This window comes from Saccostrea cucullata, unplaced genomic scaffold (assembly GCF_032062105.1).
Source record: "Saccostrea cucullata isolate Sc308-1 unplaced genomic scaffold, CSIRO_AGI_Scuc_v1 ctg11481, whole genome shotgun sequence".
Classification (NCBI taxonomy): Eukaryota; Metazoa; Mollusca; class Bivalvia; order Ostreida; family Ostreidae; genus Saccostrea; species Saccostrea cuccullata.
In genome coordinates, this window is record NW_026922727.1 from 1 (window position 1) to 16,099 (window position 16,099).

At 36.5% G+C, this 16,099-nt stretch overlaps 2 protein-coding genes across 2 annotated transcripts; both read right to left on the reverse strand.

The window, feature by feature from the left end:
* Positions 1–6,204: 6,204 nt before the first annotated feature.
* On the reverse strand, positions 6,205–6,726 carry LOC134262294 (uncharacterized). Its single transcript, XM_062744668.1, has one exon. The coding sequence runs from the start codon at positions 6,724–6,726 to the stop codon at positions 6,205–6,207; it is 522 nt and encodes a 173-aa protein (XP_062600652.1).
* A 100-nt stretch (positions 6,727–6,826) lies between these two features.
* Positions 6,827–8,476, reverse strand: LOC134262295 (uncharacterized). Its single transcript, XM_062744669.1, has one exon. The coding sequence runs from the start codon at positions 8,474–8,476 to the stop codon at positions 6,827–6,829; it is 1,650 nt and encodes a 549-aa protein (XP_062600653.1).
* Positions 8,477–16,099: the final 7,623 nt, after the last annotated feature.

The following is a 16,099-nucleotide window of genomic DNA, read 5'->3' on the forward strand; positions in this document are numbered from 1 at the left end:
TATTAATGGTTTTAAGTATAACGTACTTCCGTTGTGTATCGAAATATAAGAAATTGCGATTAGTAATCGCATTCTGCGCCCTTATATATTACCTTCTTTCCTTCGCCTTATGAAGGAATTATATGAATCTGTTGATGTTGTAAAAATGCAACCATTAGGGATAAATTTGTTAACTAGTAAAACAAATGCTGTATTTTGCGTTTGCTATTAACGAAAAAAAAGATACTTCGCCGATATGAAAGTTACATGTATGTACCGACTGTCAAACAAAGAAAAGCAAATATCAAAGTATTGTAAAAAAAAAAAAAATCTGGTAAATTTGAAGATGAAAATATAGACATAAGGCCATTACTTTGTATCAGAATAATTATTTATAAATATATTTCTCGCTGAATGCATTGACAATAATTATTCTATTTCTTAGTTATTGAAATGCATTAGTTTCTTATGAGGCTAGTTTAAATTTTCAGTCAGTGGCTGTACCCTATATATTTAACGTATTTTGCGCGGTTAGCAGGCATGGTATATGTTATTTCTATCTCAACCTTTATTAAGTGACGATTAAGTATTGATTTTCTTTTTATAAAAAAGATTTGTTTAAACTGTTACAATTAAATTCATTTATAAATTTCCTAAATACGAGATGTGTCTGTGCCCTACTAACACGGTACGTAAAACATGCCCGAGTCATCACATCATAGAATGGTGAAGCAACACAGAATCACACGCGTCAAACTTAATGTTCAGAACAATAGGCCTAAGGACCTTAACGCTCACTTGAGTATAGAATAACACTAAGAGATTCATAGAAGCCACCCCGGGGGATTAGATTTCCCAAATTTTGCACCTCTTCACCCATACATGTAGATAGCAAAATTGCTTTAAATTAGTTCCATTGCTCAGGAGAAGTAGCTAGCTATAAAGAAATGTGTAAATGTTAACGCATGACGACGGACGAAACAGACAGCAATAAATAAAGAAATAAAAAACATCGTTTTTAATTAAGGCATGTGTGTAGATTTCCAAACAAAAAAATTACTTGAAAAAGACAAGACTTTTTAAAGCAGGATCCAACCTCTTTATTAGAGAATATTGATCCTCATGAGCTTTGAAAATAAAATTTTAAAAGACGAGCTTTCATACAAATATTTCTGTAACCATTGATTATTCTACAAAATCTTTTAGGTGTTGGATTTCATGCATGTAGAATGGTGAAAAAAATTGTTAAGGGGCACAACTTTAACATTTAAAGAAGAAGACAACAAATGGGCATTCCCATTATATCAGTCAGGCGAGTTCAAAATATTCTAACTTTTATCGATAATTACCTGTTTGTTTGATTTATTAGTTTAATCAAAAATTGATAGCAGGGGACCCCGAAGACGGATATGCAGTATTTCCTTCTTTAATAATGTTTGACGCTTATGTTGCTCTAAACTATTTCTTCGCATTATAATGAATATTTTACACGTTTTATGCTGATTCTAATAGCTAGGTAAGAAGAAGGTATGGTTTCCATACAAATTCTGCCCTGTGATTTTCTAAAAAATGAAACTGGTGTAAAGGTTAAAAACTCATGCTTTTTAAATAATTGAAATTCAATGCAGTAAAATCATACAAATCATTTTTCTCACATGTGTTTTTAAATGCTAAGTATGACGTCATATATGTGTGCATTTTCCCGTATTTTCTTAAAAAGTTGCAGAAGACACCACTTTTCAATGGAATTTTCTTTCAGATAACATTGTCCACAGGCATCGCCCACAAAGATCTTGAGATATGTGATTTGCTATTGAATTTTGCACAAAATATCAAAAAATTAACGTGGGCGACGGCTGTGGACACTGTTTCTAAAGGAAAATCCCCCTTGAAATGTGCCATTTTGAGGCTTTTTCTGTTGAAAATAGAGAAATGCTTCACATTAATGACGTCATATTTGCAGAATGGTAAACCTTCATACCATATTCTTTCCCGATTTATCACAGTCATATACTTAACTAATATTTAAGCCAGTTTCAAAACTTTTTGATATCATTACATTTTTAGGGCGCAATAAAGCTAAAACCATACCTTCTTCTTTGTTGGATTTCAAAATATAATTTGTTTGAGGCATTTAATAATAAAGTATATGTTTCACATGTCCTCCAGGGAAAGAAAACAGGTTATTCCGTTTGAGATACTTATTTCAAGAATCATGATGATGGTGAATTATGGATTGATATAATGAACTGCTTAATTGTTGGTAGAGAGAAAACGATCGATCGTCGTTCAAATGACTAATTGTACAATTGTAGTTCAGAATGTAAATTTAACAGCATTAACGACGACGAACATAATTCATTTCTTTAATAGAAATTTTACTCAAATTTTGATGAGGTAAAGAGACTCTTGGTAAATTAAAATCAATGAAAAAATATATGGTCATCGATATAGATTTTTAAGTGAGCGTTTCAACATAATAAATGGACATTCCCATTTTATCAGTCATGCGAGTTAAAATATTCTACCTAACCTTTATCGTTAATAACTTGTTTGATCCTCGATTTATTATTTTATTAAATATTTATATGAAGGAACGCTGAGGATGGATGTGCAGTATTTCATGCTTTTTTACGCTTATATTTCTCTTATCAATTTCTTCGCATTATAAATAAATATTTTACACGTTTTAATATTGATTCTAATATCTAGAGGTAATTTTTCGTCTATTGGCAAGTTTTGCATATAATTGGTATGAGGCATATGTTTTATATGCCCTCCAGGGAGAGACAGCAATCAGTAATTCTGTTTGAATTTCTTATTTCAAAACTGATGATGATGATAAAATTATGCATTGATATTATATACTGCTTAATTGTTGGTACAGAGAAAATGTTTATAAAAATCAATCGTCATTCTATTAACCAATCTTGGCATTTTTTCAGAGCATTTATTTCTCTCAACAGAGTATTAGTAGTGTACAGCATAGGCGCTTGGTGTATGGACCTCCCCCTTTTCCAATTTTTTTTCTTTTTAAATCTGGGGTTGAGTCACCTTTTTCTTATTTTTCTATTCTAATATGCACTATATGTTATCAATAAGGTAACTCTTTAAATATGTCGTTTTCGACTGATACATATAAAGAGAGAAGGCTTGCAACTCTTTTCTCGTCATCCGCCTCACATCGCTTAAACTTCGCTCGAATATTTCTCTAACTCAGAATAAAACATGGGATATGCATACAATAATAGATTTTTTATACATTCCTCTTCCTTTTCATATTTCCTTTTAATTTTTATATGCCCCGATTTGTAAATATTTCGATGAAATCACCCGCATCTAGGGTAAATTTTCTTGATGTGCACCAACCGGGACGGAAGTACAAAAGAACGATAACTCTAACTTTACAAATGTTCTGCATTAAAAAAAAATCAGAATTTGTAATAACAATATTGTGATACTTGGTTGATTATATCGTAGGTTAAAAGTGAATCTGTATCCATCAGAATCTACTAGTTACAGCTTTCTAGTTATATATCGAATTTACCGTTACATGTAACATGAAGAGAAAATTCGGGATTTATTCCCCTCGATTTTAATGTTCCGAATAATATTACACATTATGATGACGCCCGAAAATACCGGGTACTTCCGTATTCCTGACGTATGACCACGTCTTAAGTGGACATTTTCAAACTTTCAAAGATGGCCTCTTAAAACAGGTTTGTATGAGAGTTAAACTGACATTCCGAATCCATAGACCATGTTTAGGACCGTTGAAAGGTACAGTGCATTAATGATTTGGGTAAAATATATGTGATTTGGTGATTTTCACAATAGAGTTATCTCTCTTTGTTTTCATACACTTTGTCATTGAGGGTAACTTCCACATCTATTTTTAGTAACAAATTCTGTTCAGCTAAAGTATTCAAGATTTTCATTTAAAATAATTTTTGTCATTGTCATTTTTCAAATAATGATGGAAAATGCACATAAGTTTTTATTTAAATGTATTGTTTAATATTTTGATAATTTCAACATCACTTCCTGTGATCACGTGACTTCATAGTTTATGATTTTGCTCGAAATGTTTCGCGCTATGAATGCTGTGTTCAACACATTGTTGAAGCTGAATTATCTCTAGCTAGGTGTACCAACTGTAAGTTTACATTTTTTTAAATATAGCTTTGCTCATAATAGTAAAGTATGTTTTGGTAGGGTTATTTTAATATTTGTAAAGTCTGAAAATATTTATTTTAATAGAATAAGTTTAGCATGTTTTGTTGATAAACGTTCCATATAATATTGGCTATTCATTTTATTTCTAGTGATGTTTAAAAGGCTTTTGTTATGAAGAAGTTTAAATTTATTTTACGAGATTGTTTACAACTACAATTAGAGGTAACACATGTATATTGATTTCTTGGTTAGGTTGTACAGTATCACTGTGGTCGGTGGTGACCTTGACCTTAAGCTTATGCATTGTGGCCCTGGTTGAGGTAAGATTCATATAAAAGCATATTATATGTACTGACTCCGGACAGGAAATTAAAGAAACAACGTTGTAAATGCGTCCAATGATTTTATTTATGAGGATGATGAGATATGACGATGACAATGACGTGGAAATATGACTTGAAGTTGAAGTTGACATGGAAATGACGTGAATGACGTTGAAATGACGTTGAAATGACGTTGACTATTACACTGACGATTTACTACAAAAAATGCAAAGAAAAAATACTATAAATACAAGATATTTCAAGCAAGTTACACATGATAACACATCCTAGCAAATAATCATGATGTATTACATGTTCTAGAAAATACTTCAATACACAAAACTGTCATCAAAATGTAAACAAAGAGGCATAACTCTTCTTGACACAAATCATGATAGAAAAACATGTCAGAAAAAAGATTTATCTCCCGTACGTCATAAGTGTGCACATATCCAGCGAAATTACAATATGTATTTCAATAATGTACCTAACTTACTAACTGCATTATAATTATTACTCCAACATAGTGCACAAGTACTTTCAACAATAACTTTATTGCGAGATTCATAAAAATGCTATATTTACCAAGATGAAAAATATAGAGTGTATACAGCTAAATGATATACAAAGAAAAACTCACCAATTAGAAGTTTCCTCCGGTGAAATAAATATCAGTACAAAGAATACTAGCAAATGGCAAACTGGTAACAAGTGTGGCACCAAGCCCTGCCGCGTTCTGCCATGATAACACGGGCTCTACACAAAAAAAATTACTGTGCCCTAAAAATGATGACGTCACATCACACTAATGCCCCTAACAAGTCTAGTTACCGAAATGGCCGTAACAATCCAGCCCCCTAATTGTGGAACAAATGTGACACAATTACAAAAATAGATATATACATTATATCCATTAACGCAAAAATTGTATAAAAATACAATGCAAGTTAAACAGGTTACACTGTACTAAATTCTCATCAAAAATGATATATGCACATGAAACATGATACCTAGCAAATTCAATACATGTACATGATAAAGAAGAATATTCATATATTCAAAGTCTCTTAGTAAACACATCTCAAACAGTCTCTTAGTCCATTTCTAGGATCATGCACAGTTTGTCGACAGGTCGGGTTAGAATGTTTGTCGCGGTTTCCACTTTCACCTGACGTACTAGTCCATTTCTGTCGGGAATTGTCTCATGCACTACTCCCATCGGCCAAGAGTTCCTTGGGGCGTTCGAATCTACAACTAACACAATATCACCGATTTGAAAGTTTCTCTTGATATCATGCCATTTTTGTCGTTCCTGGAGAAGTGGTAAGTACTCGCGTACCCAACGATGCCAGAACAAGTTGGCCATATATTGTATCTGTCTCCAACGGCGTCTGTGGTACAGATCTGTCTTATCGAAGACTCCTGGAGGAAGGTTAGGTTTCCTCTTCATCAAAAGCAAATGGTTTGGAGTAAGTGGCTCCAAGTCACCGTGTTGATCCGTGTTCTTTGTTATTGGTCGGTCGTTGATTGTATATTCAATTTCACACATTAGAGTATGAAGTCCTTCATCATCAAGTGTCTGCTCCTTTAGTACACTATTCATGGCTTTACGAATAGATCTAATTAACCTCTCCCAGGCTCCCCCGTAGTGTGATCCAGCTGGTGGGTTAAACTGCCAGTCTACGTTCTTTTGTAACATTGCAGATTTGATCTGTGCTTTGTTTCATTCTTGTATGGATTTTTTAAGTTCACGTTCGGCACCAACAAAGTTAGTTCCATTGTCGGAACGTATTTTCTTTACTTGTCCTCTTCTTGCTATGAAACGACGTAGTGCATTTATGTAGGAATCTGTATCCAACGAAGCTGCTATCTCTAGATGCACTGCACGACTAGCTATGCAAGTGAATATAACACCGTAGCGTTTCACACGACTCCGTTTCACTTTGACTTCAAATGGTCCGAAGTAATCCACACCAACTCTGCTAAATGGTGGTTCGTCTGGGATAATACGATCTTTGGGCAAACTTGCCATCTTTTGCTCTCCGACCTTAGACCTCTGTCGTCTACAAGTAACACACTTTGATATGACTTTCCGAATTGCAGATGGAGCATGGATAAGCCAGTAACGTTCTCTTAGCTTAGCTAGCATCTGATTTCTGCCACTATGTAACAAATCCTGATGAATTTGGTTAAGAATTAGAGTGGACACATGATGATCTTTGGGTAAAATCACTGGATGTTTCATCTCCTCTGGAAAACTTGACTTGTGTAAATGACCACCGACTCGCAAAAGTCCAGCATCCAAATATGGATCCAGGCTCCGGATTCTGCTACCATGACTGACACTAGTTTCTTGGCATAAGGCTATTTATTTCCATAGAAAATTCTTGCCGCTGAATGAAAGTAAGTATAGCTCTTTCTGCTTCTTTCAAGTCCTCATATGAAATGTAAGCCTTGTCACAAGAATCATCCTGTACCAGTGAGTGAGAATCGAGTCTTTTCACACGAACACGTCTTAACAGTTCTTTTCGTACCTTCAAAATCCAGGCCACGTTACGTTTCAATAAATACCAAGACGAATGATGTTGAAACAGCTTGTCAATATCTGCAGTATTCTCTTGTAATTCCTGTGATTTTGTGACAACTGTCTTTACAGTAACCGTTTTCACCTCTGGGTCGTTGTCAAACAGTTCTCTGTCAGTGAGGTGTGAAGCTGGTGTTGGCCAATGATCCTCAGGTTCAGACAGGAAATTGGGGGGTTTGATCCAGTTCTCTTGTTTCAATAAGGCATCTGCAGAGATACCTCTAGATGCATGATCCGCTGGATTCAACTTTGTGTTAATGTATCTCCAGTCAGTTGGTTGTGACCCTTCGTGGATAACTGCTAATCTGTTTGCAACAAAAGTATGAAATCTCGCCGTACTATTCTGAATATAACGTAGAACGGCCATGCTGTCGGTCCAGTATGTAATACGATGGACAGGAATGTTCAATTCTCTAAGTAACATCCTATTGGTTCTGACGGCTACTGTGGCTGCTGTCAACTCCAATCGTGGAATAGATGTTGTCTTAAGTGGAGCAACGCGAGATTTTCCCATAATAAAGGAACAATGACGTTCACCAGAAGCGTTCTCCATGCACAAGTATGACACTCTACCATATCCAGTTTCGCTCGCATCAGCAAAATGATGTAACTGTACCATGAGTGGATGAAAACCATAAGGTTTCAGACATCTGTTCACTTTGAAGTCCCTCAATTTATCGAGATCTTGGTACCAATTATTCCACTGAATAGCAGTGTCATCAGGAATCTTATCGTCCCATCCAAGCTGAAGTTTGCACAATTCCTGCAGAATGATCTTTACCTTGAGTAGTAGTGGAGCTAAGAATCCCAGTGGATCAAACACACCGCTCACCATTGACAGAATTCCCCGCCTTGTAAGTGGTTTTCTGTTGAAGTCCAGTTTAAACTGAAAGATGTCAGAATTCACACACCACTGGATGCCGAGGGCTTGCTCTACTGGTAGTGTATCATAGTCAAGATCTAAGTCCTTGACCTCCTTAGCTCTATCGGATATTGGTATCGAATACATGACCTCACGACTGTTGCTGATCCACTTTGATATATGAAATCCCCCACTTTCCAAGAGTCCCTTTAACTCTTTCACCAATGTCACAGCATTTCTTACAGAATTCACTGACTTTAGACAATCATCAACGTAGAAATTCTGAAGAACTGTCTTTATTGTCTCATCACTAAAATGTCCTGTCCAATCTTGAGCTGTTTTTCGTAAACAAAAGTTGGCGCAACTAGGCGAAGATGTGGCTCCAAACAAATGCACGATCATCTGGTACTCAAGTAAACTACTGGAGGGATTTCCATCTTTCCACCAGAGAAATCGTAGAAAAGTAGCATCTTGTGGCGGAACACGTACTTGGTAGAACATACTATCGATATCTCCCATCACAGCGATTTCCTCCTCTCTAAATCGCATCAAAGTCCCGATGAGTGTGTTTGTTAAGTTAGGGCCCTGTAATAATTGCTCATTCAGTGAAGTCCCTTGGAACCTCGCTGCACAGTCGAACACAACTCGAAGTTTTTTCTTCTTGGGATGTAGTACACCATGATGCGGCAAATACCAAACGCGTCCATCATCTTGATTCAAGTCTTCTGTAGGTACCTTTCGTACATAGCCTTCGCTAATAATATTGTCCATGAAGGCTTTATAATTGTCATGGAATTCACTGTCACTACAAGTTTCTTAGCCAACGAATTCAGTCTCTGTTCTGCTTGTTTTCTGTTGTTTGGCATTATCACATTTTCTGATTTGAATGGTAAACCAACGACATAATGTCCATTTTCAAAGCGAACTGAATTTTTCACAAAGTCAAGAAATCTCCTGTCTTCCCTTGACGGCTCTGGAACATCATCGATAGCTCTTTCACTAAAGTCAAGATTGAATTGATATCTCACTTGCTCCTCTAATCTTGCATCGATGCGGTTGACTGTGACGTAAGTACTGTAAGTACCATTCTCTGGTCTGGTATCAAGCGGTCCATTGATTACCCATCCTAACAGAGTCTTAACAGCGAATGGACCTTTGTGTACACTAGTAATCACATCCCATGGCTCCATTGCTTTCGGTACATTGACACCAATCAACAAACCAACATCGCTATCTATGGTATCAATATGTACATCACGCAGATGCGGCCATCTTTGTAGGTCCTCGGACGTAACAATGTCTTTCTTAGATATGGGCAAATCCGGTTGAGTGTATATAGGAGGTAAGTCAATTGTGTGATCACCATTTAAATCACTCACTTCAAGACCAGATTGCAACAGTTCTCTGTCCTCTGCTGTCCCATGGTTGTTAAGTTAAGCACAGTCTTTTTGCCTTCAAGGTGAAGTGATCTTGCGATTTCCTCTGTACAAAATGTCGCTGTACTCCCAGAATCCAAGAAAGCATAAGTTGTAATAAATTTGTCACTGTTTCTTGATTTCAGACGTACTGGTATGACAGGACGCGCTTGCCTCACTGAGTCCCCAGCCCCCATATGCGCTGTTGAAGAAACGGCTGCAGATGAGCTGTTGTTGTTTTGATCAGTAGTCACTGGGTTTTCCTTGCCTTGTCGAGGATTCATATGAAGTATAGATGGGTGACACTTCTTACAGTGAACACAGTATAACTTGTGTTGACAGGCTCCCTTAAGATGTCCTGATCTCAAACACGAGAAACACAGTCCCTTGGACTTCAACACTTCATATCTGTCCTTTAGAGGTATCTTCATGATGTTCCGGCACTCTTCCAATTAATGTGATGTGCCTTGACAATAAGCACATGGTTTCACAGATCCAGATGATTTTGGTCTATGTTGTTCATATGCATAATTGTTTGTAGATAGATGAGATTCCACGGTCTTAGTTGCAAAGTTTCCTTTCTGTTTTGAGAATGTGGCTGGTTTAACATTCTGTCCGTGGGTTGAAGACGTTGAAATATTCATCACTTCTCTTCCGTAGATAGGGTCGTTGGCCTTTTTAGCTTCCTTACGAACAACTAAGTTCTCAAACTTCACAACTTGTCTTCTGTCTTTGAGCTCGTACACAACATTTCGCCACTTTTCTTGTAAGTAGAACGGAAGTTTCTTTATAATAAGTTTCAGGTTCTCTGGATACTCTAAGGCTCTAGCGCTGGCTACGTTGTTGACAGCATGCTGACACTCGGTAAGGAATATTGCATAGTCATCAAGTCCCCTTGCATTGTCTTGTTTTATTGATGACCAATTCAATGCTTTTTTCACATAAGCTTGCGCAACAATGTCTGGATCACCATATCGATCTTTGAATTCATCCATCGCTGCCTTGTATCCGCCTTCAGCATTTAAGTGTGAATATCCAGTCACTATTCTGTGAGCCTCACCGCTGGTAAATTGCAGAAGAAAGTTCAAACGTTCTTCATATGAGCTGGTATTAGCACACACCCTTGTATTAAACTGTCTAATGAATCTCTTGTAGTCCATTGGATTCCCTTCAAAATTCTGTATTTCTGATTTAGGCTTATTTAATTCTTGTGCCACAATAAGTAGGCCTTCATGTTCACGATTATGACTGTGCGCATGTCCTGAATTGTACAAGTCACCGAATGTTGGTAACGCAGGTACATAAGGCGTACTATGTTGTGTCGACATAGGAATGTAAGGGATACTATGTGGCGTACATGTAGTCACACTAACAGGCACATGTGATGAAGTACCTGGAGTTACAAATGGTGTATTCAAGTTCTGCTGACTTACAGTCCTTGACACGGATGTAAACAAAGGCGCATGTGGATTCAAGGTAGACTGTGTGGTAGACACAGGTACATACAAATGCGGTAACTGCTGTGCAGCTGGTTTCGACACAGTTGAAAACAAAGGTGCGCCATGGTGATGCAATTCTGCATGGATATCACTCAAAGCTTCGGTAAGCTGTTGGTCCCTCAATTCACTTCGTTCAAGTTCTTCAATAATTTTAGTTCGAGCGTCACTGATCTTTAGTGCTGTTTGTATATGAAGTTCTTCTTCTTTCATTTTTAACTGTAATTTGGCCTCCTCTATCTGTTTCTTTTCTTTAAGCGCGGCTGCTTTTGCCAATAGTTCTGCTTTATGTTGTTTTTCCTCAAGCTTGGCCACTGAATAGTTACTTGACTTCGAAACAATGGATCGTTTATCAGATGAAACACCTTTCGAATGTCTTGAAAACCATTTCTCGACTGATGATTTCACATCCATTAGTTGTTTATTTCTTCCGGTGAATATTTCTTCATCTACCGTCTGCTCGCTCGGGGAGATGAATGCTTTAACTTCTTCCTGGAACTCTAGAAAGTCCTCGTAATTGTCTAACCATTTACTGTAAGCAGTTTTGATGGTGTCTTGATCATCTGACGATTCCAAAAGACCTTTTAAATTATCAGTAAGTGCTAACAGTACCTTGTAACATTTCTCTCTGTTGTTGAGCTTAGTCTCTAAGGTAAATGCAGCACCTTTTTCAGTCATCTTTTTCTTTCTTTCACTCCTTCTGGGCTGACCCTCCTGTGACTCACCCTCCTCTCCTTCCTTCATCTCATCTTCTAATTGTAAATATTTTGTACTGACTCCGGATAGGAAATTGAAGAAACAACGTTGTAAATGCGTCCAATGATTTTATTTATGAGGATGCTGAGATATGACGATGACAATGACGTGGAAATATGACTTGAAGTTGAAGTTGACATGGAAATGACGTGAATGACGTTGAAATGACGTTGACTATTACACTGACGATTTACTACAAAAAATGCAAAGAAAAAATACTATAAATACAAGATATTTCAAGCAAGTTACACATGATAACACATCCTAGCAAATAATCATGATGTATTACATATTTTAGAAAATACTTCAATACACAAAACTATCGTCAACATGTAAACAAAGAGGCATAACTCTTCTTGACACAAATCATGATAGAAATACATGTCAGAAAAAAGATTTATCTCCCGTACGTATACGTAGTAAGTGTGCACATATCCAGCGAAATTACAATATGTATGTCAATAATGTACCTAACTTACTAACTGCATTATTAGCTCACCTGAGCCGAAGGCTCAAGTGAGCTTTTCTGATCAAAATTTGTCCGTCGTCTGTCGTTGTCGTTGTCGTCGTTGTTGTCGTTGTTGTCGTAAACTTTTCACATTTTCATCTTCTTCTCAAGAACCACTGGGCCGATTTCAACCAAACTTGGCACAAAGTATCCTTGGGTGAAGGGGATTCAAGTTTGTTCAAATGAAGGGCCACGCCCTTTTCCAAGGGGAGATAATCATAAATTTGTTAAAAATTAATGGCATTTTTAAAAAATCTTCTTCTCCAGAACCACTGGGCCAGGAAAGATGAAACTCATGTGGAATCATCCTCAGGTAGTGTTGATTCAAGTTTATTCAAATCATGACCCCCGGGGCAAGGGTGGGGCCAAAATGGCCGATCCAAGTTTTACACATAGGAATATATAGGAAAAATCTTTAAAAATCTTCTTCTCCAGAACCACTGGGCCAGGAAAGATGAAACTCATGTGGAATCATCCTCAAGGTAGTGTAGATTCAAGTTTGTTCAAATCGTGACCCCCGGGGCAAGGGTGGGGGCCAAAATGGCCGACCCAAATTTTACATAGGAATATATAGGAAAAATCTTTAAAAATATTCTTCTCCAGAACCACTGGGCCAGGAAAGATGAAACTCATGTGGAATCATCCTCAGGTAGTGTAGATTCAAGTTTGTTCAAATCATGACCCCCGGGGCAAGGGTGGGGCCAAAATGGCCGACCCAAGTTTTACATCGGAATATTTAGGAAATATCTTTGAAAATCCTTCTAAATATCCACTGGGCCATGAAAGATGAAACTCATGTGGAATCATCCTGAGGTAGTGTAGATTCAAGTTTGTTTAAATCATGACCCCCGGGGCTAGGGTGGGGCCAAAATGGCCGACCCAAGTTTTACATAGGGATATATAGGGAAACCTTTTTAATTTATCTTCTTTTCAAGTACTTCAAAGCTATGATTAGTGATATTTATATGGAATCATCCTCAGGTAGTGTAGATTCTAGTTTGTTCAAATGATGAACGCCTGGAGTGGGGGGGGGAATATAAAATTCAAGCCCGATGTGCTCAGGTGAGCGCTGTGGCCCCTGGGCCTCTTGTAATTATTACTCCAACATAGTGCACAAATACTTTCAACAATAACTTTATAGCGAGATTCATAAAAATGCTATATTTACCGAGATGAAAAATATACAGTGTATACAGCTAAATGATATACAAAGAAAAACTCACCAATTAGAAGTTTCCTCCGGTGAAATAAATATCAGTACAAAGAATACTAGCAAATGGCAAACTGGTAACAATTGCGGCACCAAGCCCTGCCGCGTTCTGCCATGATAACACGGGCTCTACACAAAAAAAATTACTGTGCCCCAAAAATGATGACGTCACATTACACTTATGTTCCTAAAAAGTCTAGTTACCGAAATGGCCGTAACATTATATATTTATTCATGAGTTAATTATGAGTGTGATATGTTATTAATCTTTATAATGAAAAGGTCAACTGTCTGTCATATTTTGTAAATTTATTTTTAGATATTTTTTAGTAATGCATCATTACATTCATGTGCATTTACATTTGTAAGTAATGTCATGTTTTTCCATAGACCTAAAACGAAGGGACCGCGGACTCCTATGATCACAATAGATATCACTATACGATCTCCCTCCGATTGCAGCGCCCTCACCGGGATGTTTAGAAAACATCCGGCATCACAAAGATAACGTTATTTACATCTACATTGTCGAGATATTATGCATTGAATGAATTAAACTTTTGCCGAATGTACCACATTCTTTTTACTAATACACTAAAGAGGTCCTTGAGCAGCTTTTGAGGTATTTATCTTGTTTTTAATGTGTAAAAAAGCTATACAATTTGAGTATTTTTAAACATGACAGATAATCACGTACCATGATCACAGAAAAGCTGTTAAAATGCATGCGAGGTGCTCAAGATGCTGCTCGATGAAAAAAGTTCATATGTGAGAAACAGATAGGCCTCTTAATACGTGGATTTTTTAAAGAGCAAAGATCTTATGATTAATAACAGTGTTTAACAACGTTGATATTTCGTAACAGACCCCTCCTGTGGTACCCTATCATGACTAGGGGGCCTATGGTACGGTAACACGAGTAAGGAGGTAGACATTTATAATCAAAACGACAATTTTTTGACAAGCCTATAGCCCCCCCCCTTTAATTTTTTTCACAATGATGTAGGCATTGATCATTGGGGCGTGGGTTTAGCCCCCCCCCCCCTCCTCCCCAATTTCGACAGGCACGTTATATATAGTTTAAGCCAAATGGATAAGTACCAAAGTGGTAGTGTTTAGAAAAAAATTTGGTACTGAAAGAAGTTCGATCCTAACAACAACCCCCTCTTTTTTTGCGTGTCAAACTTTTTAAGGGTTTGAAATTTAGCATAGGGCTAAAAGGTAGTTCAATATTTATGCACACGAACTTGATATGCATCGTTAAAAAAAAAGAAGAAAGAGAAGTTGATCCCATTTAAATATGATTCTTTTAATAAAAAAGAACATTTTCCTTGACTACATAACAAGGAGTATAATTTCATTAAAAGACAACCAAAAAAATAAGATTTACAAGTGTCTGTTTGTTTTGAGCTACAATAAGTCAATAAGTTATTAAAACTTCTATTTAGGCAGTGGGTTAAAGATCAAACCGTTTAATCATAGAGGCAGTAAAACTTGTATATGTATATAAAATATACATTACTAGTGTTTGTTCTTCAAGGCTGCTGATAAGATTGAACATGATGCTCAGCGATTATTATTTTGTACTTTGCAGTTGTCATTGTTTACATTGAAAATAATTATTTTAAAAAGACATTAAATATGTCATACATGTACATCTAAAGCAGTGCTCACTTATACAAACTCACTATAGAAATGGCTGACTTTTTAATTAAACTGTAAAATAACCTTCAAAAATTTCAAGAAGTAACTCTCATATACATTTTTAAACCATGCATAATTAATGTTAATTATCAGTGCTTTTCACTGCTTTTTAAAAGTTGAATAACCTTTTTAATAAATAAAAGAGTGGAGAAGTCTGAAATATAAGAATGATTTTAATAATATTTCATTACAGTCATATTAAATTACAGTGTATTTAATATTTATATTGATGCAGGTTAATTAAATATGTTGACATTTGTAGATATATAAACGTGAGGATATGTCTAAAGCAAAACATTGAAAACAAATAAAAAGATTTGTACATACAAATAGAAACAAGAGGCCCAGGGGCCACAGCGCTCACCTGAGCACATTGGCAAGGAAAAAGCACATCAGATCAGAACTGATATTTACTGAGGTTGGGGGTGGCTTGAATTTTAACACCCCAGGGGATCACGATTTGAACGAACTAGAATCTACACTACCTGTGGATGATTCCATATAAATATTACTAATCATGGCTTTGAAGTACTTGAAAAGAAGATTTAAAAAGATTTTACTTTATATTCCAATGTGAAACTTTGGTCGGCCATTTTGGACCCACTCTAGCCCCAGGGGTCATGATTTGAACAGACTTGAATTTACACTACCTGAGAATAATTTCACATGAGTGTCATCTTTCCTGTCTCAATGGTTCTTGAGAAGATGATTTTTAAAGATATATTCCTATATAAAACTTTGATCAGGCATATTGGCTAATCCCTACCCCTGGGGGTCATGATTTGAACAAAATTGAATCTACACTACCTGAGGATGATTCCATATGAGTTTCAGCTTTCCTGGCCCAGAGGTTCTTGAGAGGAAGATTTTTATTTAAAGATTTTTCCTATATATTCCTATGTAAAACTTTGATCAGCCATTTTGGCTCTACCCTACCCCGGGGGAATATGATTTGAACAAACAAGAATTTGCACTAACTGAGGATGATTCCACATGAGTTTCATCTTTCCTGGCCCAGTGGTTCTTGAGAAGAAGATTTTTAAAGATTTTTCCTATATTTTCCTATGTAAAACTTTAAACGGC

Bases quoted from the DNA above. Each gene is read 5' to 3' on its own strand.
- LOC134262295 (XM_062744669.1), bottom strand. From the start codon at position 8,476: ATGCGATTTAGAGAGGAGGAAATCGCTGTGATGGGAGATATCGATAGT.
- LOC134262294 (XM_062744668.1), bottom strand. From the start codon at position 6,726: ATGAAACATCCAGTGATTTTACCCAAAGATCATCATGTGTCCACTCTA.